Source organism: Cryptomeria japonica, chromosome 9, assembly GCF_030272615.1.
Source record: "Cryptomeria japonica chromosome 9, Sugi_1.0, whole genome shotgun sequence".
In the NCBI taxonomy this organism is placed as follows: Eukaryota; Viridiplantae; Streptophyta; class Pinopsida; order Cupressales; family Cupressaceae; genus Cryptomeria; species Cryptomeria japonica.
The window spans coordinates 582,526,411-582,536,333 of NC_081413.1; the positions used below are offsets into that span (position 1 = coordinate 582,526,411).

At 38.1% G+C, this 9,923-nt stretch overlaps 2 protein-coding genes across 2 annotated transcripts; both read right to left on the minus strand.

The window, feature by feature from the left end:
- Nucleotides 1–438: 438 nt before the first annotated feature.
- On the minus strand, nucleotides 439–1,240 carry LOC131858526 (cytochrome P450 71AU50-like). The gene is made up of 3 exons (XM_059211786.1): nucleotides 1,178–1,240; nucleotides 771–1,049; nucleotides 439–633 (listed from the first exon to the last, which is right to left on the minus strand). Exons 1-3 carry the CDS (start codon nucleotides 1,238–1,240, stop codon nucleotides 439–441), a joined length of 537 nt encoding a protein of 178 aa, XP_059067769.1.
- Nucleotides 1,241–1,302: 62 nt separating this feature from the next.
- LOC131858527 (cytochrome P450 750A1-like) lies at nucleotides 1,303–2,070 on the minus strand. Its single transcript, XM_059211787.1, has 2 exons — nucleotides 1,933–2,070; nucleotides 1,303–1,881 (listed from the first exon to the last, which is right to left on the minus strand). The coding sequence occupies exons 1-2, from the start codon at nucleotides 2,068–2,070 to the stop codon at nucleotides 1,303–1,305; spliced, it is 717 nt and encodes a 238-aa protein (XP_059067770.1).
- Between the last annotated feature and the right edge of the window lie 7,853 nt (nucleotides 2,071–9,923).

The window sequence follows — 9,923 nt, forward strand, 5'->3', positions numbered from 1 at the left end:
AATTAATATAGACAATGCTTTAACTTATTTATAATGGTTAATCAAAGGTCTTTTAGAACAATTATCAAATATTTTCTTAAGAAAATCATAGAAAACAATTATATAATCACTTAAGATCAAATTAAACAAATTTTCCAAATAAAATAAATTATAAAATAATATTTCAATTCTACTTTTAAAAACAAATAAAAATCAACATCCGCCATTTATTTATGTTATCTTCAAAATAATGTGAATGCCAATTCATAATTCTTTAAGTACATTAAATAAATTAATTTTAATCACATATAACTAATTTATTATTGATATTAATATTCAGTACTGGAAAGGAAGTATTCGCCAACTACTAGATTTAGTGATAACCTATATTCCCAGTTACAGTGGTGGGATGGTTTTTATTGTCTATATTAATACTTTATCTCTCAACTCTATCCAAGGCTATGGTGGCCCTTCAGTGGTGAGCCTCCAGGAGGGAAGAGAAGAAAGAGGAAACTTTTTAGGTAAGCTCAAACCAAACTCTTCTTCCCTATTCACCTCACCCTCCACACTCCAATCAAAGCAATGTATGAGCTGAGCCACAGCCAAGTGAACAACGGAACTCCCCATGGACATTCCGGGGGCATCCCCTCCTCCCTGCTCCGAATGGCAACAATTCAAAGTGTTGGCCTTTCAGATCTATGCTTGACCCAATAAATCTTTCGGGCTTGAATTCTAAAGGATCTTTCCAAATACAATCATCCCTTCACATTGCCCAAACATTCACAAGCAACCTTGTTTGGTGGAATGTAATATCCTCCCACATTGCAACCCTCAGTGGATTGGTGTGGCACCATAAAGGCCCCTACTGGATGTAATCGAAATGTTTCCTTCATCACACACCGCAAGTAATCCAAGTTTACAAGATCACTCTCCCTTACAATGCGATCTCTCCAAACCTGCAATTCAATCTCTTGTTGCGCCCTTGCCATTACTTTAGGGTTTCTCAGCAGCTCAGTCATCGCCCATTCTATAGTTATAAGAGATGTGTCTACTCCAGCAAGTAGCATATCCTGCGAAAGCATTGAACTCGTTGGTTAGTGAGATCGTAGCAGAAAATTGTAATTTCACAATTTGACTAGAGAAAAAGAACAAATCCTAACATTGAACTAGCATTGGCAACTATTGAAACTGAACCGACCAAGATGATTGCTTTGATTGAAAGGCGAGAGACTTGAATCTTGGAACTTTCGCTCTCACCCATGTCCAAAAGGTCCGGATTGTCCGACCTTTTACTCCTTCTCCTCAGCTCAACGCGATCATCGATCAGCTTCTCGGCAAACCATCGTATGCTTTATGAACGGCCTTCATACGGCGGCGGTAGCCTTGCAAATCAAGAAAGGAAAGAGAGGGAATGTAGTCCCCCACAATAATTACTCCCAACAGATGCATAATTTCAGTCATTATCTCTAAAAACGATTCGCCTCCGCTCAGTTCGGAGTATCTTCTGTCTGCAAACATTCTGCAGACAGTGTTGAGTGAGAGGGTGGAGATGAGATTCCGCAGTTGGACGGAACGCATGCCCTTCTCACTTCCTTCCCACACAGATCTCACCATGGCTGTCGCCTCTTGTTCTCTTACCCACCTGAATGCCTCCGTTCTCTTGGTCGTCAGTAATTCCATTGTGCACAACTTTCTCATCTGCCGCCAGTACTCTCCATAGGGGGCCAGCGCCACGTCTCTGCGCTCGTAGCCCAGGTACTTGGTCCCCGATGTAGCTTGTCTGCTGGCGAAGATCAAATCATGGGTTTTAAGAAACTCTTTGGCCATGGCAGGAGAAGAGGCCACAACCGTGGGTACCGAGCCCAGGCGTAGAAACATGATGGGTCCGTACTTTTTTCCGAGCTGAGTCACGGACTTGGGAGGAAAAGTTCCCTAGAGATGGAGATTGCCTACCAGTGGCCATGGCCGTGGCCCTGGTGGCAATCCCAACTTTCCTTTGTTTCTCTTGCTTGCTGTCAGAAATCTGTATATTATCCAGAGGAAGATGAGCGAAAAACCCAGCTCCACTGCAGGGAAATTGAGCCATGCCATGTTTGGTTTGGATAGCCCGGCTTGCATATCTTTGATATCAACTTATCAGTATTTAAAGCAACTTGCCGGCCAAAAGTCGGGCACGTTCTTGTACTAAATTCTGCTCATTGAAGACTAACTTTCCTGCTCAATGCTGCACGAGATTCAGTTTCCTACGGGCCGGCTTAACCGGCACACTCTAAGCATTCACTTAGGTGGCCAGGCCCACAACCACTCTAAAATTCATCTTCTACAGTTCGGAATGTTTTTCTGCCAGGCAAAAACAAGTGCATGGTTTTCTTTTATTTATTAAGCCGATAGGCTTTTTGTATGGGGTTTTTTTACCGGAAAGTGTCAGTATCCCGGTAAATTCCTGCCGGTCACATTTTCCGACCATCATTTTCTTTGGTCAGCAACTTGTGTTGCATTCGTATATGGCGGAGGCAGAGGACGTTAATAGCGCTTGTGTTGTGTTGGCATACACCGGATGCAAAGGATGTTAGTCGCATAGGACGGACGCAGAGGATGTTAATAGCATTAATGGCGTGTTTGGTATTTTCGGTGTTTGGCATAATAGAAAACTTAAATGTGCATTGGCCGACATTTGGAAATTTTTTTGTGGAAGCGACTATTTTTTTTAGCAGAGCTTTTGTTGGGAGAAGGTTATGTAGTGATTGGAGCAAGGTTACAAGGTTTGTGTGTGATGTGCATCTGGTTTTCATGGTTCTGTTCCATTTGTTTTGCCTCATACACTCTTTGTATTCTTGGTTTAAAACAAAATTTGAACATTTGGGCTGGGGATAGGGTTTTCTTTGTGAGAAGATCACATTGTGCCTGCAACTGAACTTCTTGTTCGAGAACAACATTGTGCTTTTGTTCCTTTTGGAGTTCACGAAACAAAAAAAAAAGCCTTTGAATGGGTTAATTTTCTTGCTTCCATCTAGTTTTCACAGTTCTATTCAGTTTGTTGTGCCTCATGCAATCTTTGCATCCTGGGTTTAAAACAAAAAATTGAAAATTTTTCCTGCGCATAGGGTTTTCTTTGTGAGAAGATCATGTTGTGCCTATAACTCGGCGTTGTGCCTACAACTAGGTTTCTTGTTCGAGAAAAGTATTGTGTGCTTTTGTTCCTTCTACAGTTCAGAGAGCCAAAAAAATGCCTTTCAACAGGTAAATTTTCTCCATCTTATGTGGCTATGTGTTTCTTTCGCAACATATTCAATGCTCTTTTCAAAACTTCTTTCCGATTTCTATGCATAAGTTGATACCCAATTGGGAAAATAGGGAGAAGGATTACAAAAAAGCTTTAACTTGTCAGGATTTTTCTAGAAATCGCTTCTTGCTTCAAAATATGCTTGAAGCAAAGAAAATGCAATTTCGCATGGACATCTGCACTCGGAGGTTTAGCATGTTGAATCTAAAATATCTTTAATGCCAAATCCTAGATGATAGGAACCAAATCATAATAGCACAACAAATTGAATGGAACTATGAAAATCGGATGCTCATATAGAGCCCTAATATGATTGCCAGAATAGGGGTGGTATCAGTATCACAGTCACTTGCAGTAACATGCATATCAGCCAATCCAATATAGATCAATGTGCCTCGGTGATGTCTTAATACAAGCGATGCCTTCTATGTGGTGCATTTCCTGCATCTACTAGCATTGGAATGAATTCTGACTCTGCATAAAGAGAACCCCAAAATTGATCCTTCACCTTGGAAGGCATCTCTCACAATATTTTATGTTAGAAAGAAACAGATATTTGCATCCAATCCTCCAACTCGCGTGAAATTCGTGTCTACTGTGCATGTACAGACTATGTGTGTGTGTGTGTGTGCTGTGTGTGTGTGTGTGTTAATTCCCCTTGTGTTGTGTTGACATACAGCGAACACAGAGGCTATTAATAGCAATGATAGCGTGTTTGGAATTTCCAGTGTTTGCATAATAGAAAAGTTAAATCTCCATAGACTGACATTTGGGGATTTTTTGTGGAGTCAAATGTTTTTTTTTAGTAGAGCTTTTGTTGGGAAAAGTTTATGCAGTGATTAGAGAAAGCTTGCAAGGTTTGTATGTAATATGCATCTGGTTTTCAGACTTCTGTTCAATTTGTTGTGCCTCATGCAATCTTTGAGCCGATAGGCTCTTTGTATGGGGTTTTTTAAGCCGGAAAAGTGTTAGTATCTCAGAAAAAAATTTCCGCCCACATTTCCTGGCTGCAAAAAATGTTTTCCCACTGTCTATGTTTCCATATTCAATATGCTCGCACGTATGTGAATTTATTCAGTGTGCTCGCACCTAGAAAAGAAAAATATGCTACGATGTGTACTCTTTGCCATTGTAAATTTATTGTCATTAATGGCTTCAGCTGCTTCATTCTTGATCATATCATTCCCATTTATGGCTCCGACTGGTTCATTATTTTTCATTTTTGGAGAAGCAAATATTGTCGCTCCTTGGTTTTGTAGAAGCGAACATTATCAGTCCTCTGCAATTTGCACCTACTAGATTTTCAGAGTGGTCATTTGGGGATTATCGATGGTAGGTATCATCTTTGGAACTGTGCATAAATTTTTTACCCTCCATAGGCTCTATGCAATGTGCATCTCCGTTTTCAAAAATGTAACTTGGTTCTTTTTCCCTTTGCTGCTTGCAGATTTCGAAGGCTTGCGTTCTTGTTTTTTCATTGCATTGTGTTTTCTGCCCTGTGAAGACTTTGAAAGCTCACCTCGACACTCACATCTCAGGTCACATTTCAAAGATTCACATATACGGATCTGGGTTTTTTAAAGTTTAATGGCCTATTGTGCACTGTAAAATGCTATTGGGGTTTCATTGTGTGCTCCTATGTTTTCTTTGTCCTGCCTTTTGCATATAATGTTGCTTGCTACAATGGGTTTGCCTTTTTCTATTTAAATTCCTTCCTTTGCTCATAGAATTTGGAATGCACATGATATGTGTTATGTTTTCCTGCTATTCTTGCTAACTCGTGTCTTCGAACACCTTTTATCATCTATTGTATAGTTGATTAAACAACACCTTCTCAAAACAAGAAAATCAACTCACTGCATAGAACATTGAGAATCTTAGTCCCAAACAACAATATCTCCTCCCTAGGCCAAAGAAATCTTGAAAAGAATACATGAGCCCTTTATATGAAACTGACTGTGCCTTTATGAAGCCAGCAAACATAGGTGTTTCAACAGAAAGAGGAAAACCCTTTGCGGTGATTAGTACTATCCGTGAAAGGTAGAATGCACCAAAGAAAAGGTTATAATAGAACCCTGATAGATTTTTATTGTGTGCTGTTAGCCATTAAATATTACAAGTCCCAAATCTGTAGATGCAAGCCTTCGAGACCTGGCCTGCAAATGTCACCCCTGAGGTGATCTTTGAAAGTCACCACACTCACAAGAAAAACACAAAGTAACTCCTTTTAACACACCAAAGGAACAAATTAATAGAATGTGTGCCTTTGAAATCTCCACACCCACTAGAATCCAAAGTAATTAAGTTGCATCTCTGCATGCCTAGCTGCACATTGCATACAACCAAGGGTTCATGCGGTTCACATGGTGATTTGCACTGTTCTTCTATGGATTTATTAGATTTTTCACTTCCTACAAGGCTCCTTATGCCTTTGTTTGACTCTTCTGTCTTTGAGAGTGTGTTTCTAAAACCACATTTTGCTAATAGAATGCACATTAAAGTGTACGTCCGGCAATCCTTTTGACCTTTGCCCTTGCTAACTATATCAAATCTACTGCTGTGATTTCAATCCCATCTTTTCCAATCCATCCTCCCTCGCTGCCTATGTTTTCATATTGTGATACTACTTGTTCACGCTATGTCTTGCATTTTTCAAGTATATAATGACTCGGTTTGCCCTATACCATTCTACAAGAAGTCAATCATTGTAACTACCTTCCCTTGTTCGCTCCATCATGCCATGGCTGCCTACTACTATGTTTCCCTCCCTGCCTATGCCCCTGCCATGATTTGGCATTTTTTATCGAAGTTTTCACAAAAAAAAAATCCTTGGCCATCTCCACCTTCCACCTGTTGGGTTTTCAAAGATGCAATTCTTATCAACCTTTTGGCTATCTATATTGTTTTGCGAATCCTCATTGTTGACTGTCCTCTTTGCAACTTTATCTAAATTGTTCTCCCTCCATACGTTGTATGCAATCTCCAGCTGGGCCTTTCAACATCTAGCTTGATTTCTTTGGGCTTTGGCCCCTCAACATCTCAAAGGATCTCTATTTTAATTTGTTCCTCTCGTCTGTTGAAGGAACTTCAAAAGTTGTGGCCTATAACACAATTGTGCATGCTATGTATCTATGGTCTTTATTGGCAAACAAACAAACACATTGCATGCTTGCACACACATGTCTACAGATTCTTCAACCAAACAAACAAACAAATAGCCACTTATGTATACATAGTTGTGTTCTATATGTATATATATATGTTGCTATAAGTGCATCTATGCATTCTAAACCCATGCAAAAAATATGTATGTGCCTACATCTGTATGTCGCCATTTTTACATTGGGCATATATATATATATATATATATATATATATATATATATATATATAAATGCATCTCTTCGCTAACTATATGCTTTTGTGTTGCCTATCCTTGCATGCAACCAATCCAAAGACATGAAGACATTCCAGATACCCCTCCCTGGAAGTATATCCCTTCACTTTTATTTCAAACCAATGCACATAAATACATATACACACATGCATACAAAGATCTGTCCCTGACACCCTTTACAGCTTTCTCTCTATGCCTATATCCATGTATATACATCTATATATATATAATATCCCTCTATGTAGATCTATAATGATATGTAAACATATTGAGAACTATTCACTTCTTCTAATGTATATATTCATTTGTTTCCCTCCTCCTTGTTTCTCTATCTGCAACTGATTTCTTCTGCATCCATGCACCCATCTGTGTTGGCAGCCCAAACTGATTGGGCTGATTCTTGTATTGTTCGGCTTTCATTTTGGTGGTGATTTCTTTTCTCTTCAAGTACATTGTACCTATTCATTTGTCTTTTTTGTTCTTTTATACACTTTCTATTTCACTAAACAAAAAAAACACTCCATTCCTCAGCCTTGCAGTGCAAATTCAGCCATGGCTTCCACCTCCCAGTCAACTAAGCCCACACAATAGGCTTCTATAGAAACTATGGTGAGCTTATTCCTTCATATATTTTCCTGTATTCATTTTTTTAACAATCATTTATTGTCTATTTTCCCTTCCAATTTTGAATCTAATTGCCCTCCATCGATGCGGATGGATGCACGAATAAGGATCCAGATTACTTTATATATGCATGTCTCCTTATATATGGATTTTATTGTTCAACTTTTGCACTATGCATAAGCCCACATTCCCTCATATATTCATCCCTATTCTTTTATGTATGCATGCATATGTTGTTTATGTATATACATGTATACCTCTATATGTAGATGCAAGCAATCTAGGTGCATGTACAGACTATGTATTCCTGTTTTTACATGCAAAACCCTTTGTTTTAATGTTCAACATGTGCATATATATACATATGTTGCCACACTTGTTCATACATGCCATTCCTTTATGTATACTTGTCCCTTCCTGTATCTACATGTAACCACTATAGCCACATACCAAAAAAAATATAAAAGGCCTTTATCTATGGAAATATGCCGTTGTTTTGAAATTGAACATGACTATATATATACACATATATACATTCATATAACGATCTGCCTATCCCATCATGCAGATGTTTCCCACTCTATCTGTGTACATATATATACAACTCTGTATATTTAATGTTTCTTCATGTACATATACATTAATGTGTATGCATGTTCATAGTTGTTCGCTTCTTCAACTGTATTCATCCACTTATTGTCTTCTACTTGTTTGTACATCTAAACCTTATATCTGTTGCATACATACATCCACCTTTTTTGTTAATCTAGATTGGTTCAGCTCAAAAAGAAATTGTGTTGTTTTTATTTAAACTTTTTTTTCTCTCCTAAAGTGAAATATGTTTATTCATTTCTCTTAATTGATCTAACATACTTTTTATGTTTCACCAAACAAAAACAAAAAACCACTTCTACCTACTGCAGCACAATCCTGCTATGCCTTCAACACCTCACTCTACTCATGCCTTGGAAACCACTCCTAAAAATCCTCTAGTGATCTTGTACATTTATTTTTTTTCCCATGTTTTTCTGATCTACATTCATATATTACCTTTTTTCCCTTGTCCTTTTAGAAAACATAACTGCCCATCGATGCAAATGAATACACAATTATCAATACACCATCCTCTATATGTGGGATCTCTCCATACCTATGCATTTCCCTTTTCCACTTTAACGTTGTGCATCACCACATGTACGCTCACATATTCACGTCTCCTTTTCTATATACACATAGCTATACATATTGTTGTTTTTCCTAAATCTACTTAAAAACACCTCGACAAAAAAAAAACCTCCACATAGCCATATCCATGCATGCATATATACATTGCCTGTTATTTCTATTTAGCTTTCCTTTGTTGTCCTTGTAGGATCTGGACCCATAAATACAACTAACCCCACATGCAATCGTGTCCATTAATGTCAGTGATGACGTCCCATCTCCAATACTTCAGCTTTTGTCTTTTGAAAAATTGATAGAGAGTGAAGAATACAATGCTCAGTATAGGGCTCGTTTTATCTGATGGTATGCACATGCAATTGTCAATCCTGCCACCAAAGTATAGTGAACTGCTGCTTTCAGACACATTAAAGATAGGTTCTATGCTATCATTGACAACTTATGCTTGTAGAACTGTTTGGAACTCGAGGTAGGCTCTTCAATATGTTCATATACATAGTTATTGGCTTTTGAAATAATGCATTTCACGCTATGGTGGTTCTTAATCCTCTCCTTTTGCCCATTTCATAGGGTTATAATAATATTCAAGCTTTCTGTCAAATTTACAAATTCACCATTAGTTAGAAAACCTAGATACCTACTTAAAGAACAAGAACAAGAAATGCTCGCTCGTGATCTAGCTCCCATAGCTAAACATTCCCTTAAGTTTGGAATACATGTCTCACCTGCACAGCAAGAAACCTTTCATAATATCAGCCCAATAAAAGATTTGATTCCCTTCCAAAATAAATGGGCAATAAAAGATCGTGTAATAAACAAGAGGAAAATGCATTAGTATAATACACCAAAATCCTTTGGGCAAGTGTTTAACTTTGACATGATAGATGCTAAAGGTACTGAAATTAGAATAACGTGTTTTGTTGATATAGCTGAGATGCATTATCATAGGGTTGAACCAGGAGCATATTATTATCTGTTGAAAGGTTCCATTAAGGAAGCCAACACAAAATGGAATAAAGTTAACAGTCATCTTGAGATTACTTTGTACCACAATTCAACATTAAAGCGTTGTGATCCACCTGTTCATGGTGAAGGTAATGCTTCTCGATTCACGCCAATCAATGAACTTAGAAACTGCAGCAACAACACTTTAGTCGATGTCATTGGTGTTGTCATTGATGTTAAAGATGCTACAATAATATCTAGAAAAGATGGAAGCAAAGTGAAAAAAAGGGTTGTCAAAATAAATGATATGTTGACTTTTGTTGTTGATGTTAATTTATGGGGGGTGGCCTGGGAACAATTAGGTGAAGATCTCAACAATATGCATGTAGCTTAAACAGTTATCATCCTTGAGGTCACTAATGCTCGTGTTGGCTATTTAAATGGAAAGGTCATCAACACAACCACAGAAACCACTCTGAAAATAAATCCTTCTACACTAGAGGCTGATGCACT

Bases quoted from the DNA above. Each gene is read 5' to 3' on its own strand.
- LOC131858526 (XM_059211786.1), bottom strand. From the start codon at position 1,240: ATGGGTGAGAGCGAAAGTTCCAAGATTCAAGTCTCTCGCCTTTCAATC. The intron at 1,050-1,177 runs GTCGGTTCAGTT...ATGCTTTCGCAG, and splicing joins CAATCAAAGCAATCATCTTG to GATATGCTACTTGCTGGAGT. The intron at 634-770 runs GTTGCTTGTGAA...CATTCGGAGCAG, and splicing joins ATTACATTCCACCAAACAAG to GGAGGAGGGGATGCCCCCGG.
- LOC131858527 (XM_059211787.1), bottom strand. From the start codon at position 2,070: ATGGCATGGCTCAATTTCCCTGCAGTGGAGCTGGGTTTTTCGCTCATC. The intron at 1,882-1,932 runs GTAGGCAATCTC...TCCGTGACTCAG, and splicing joins GGCCACGGCCATGGCCACTG to CTCGGAAAAAAGTACGGACC.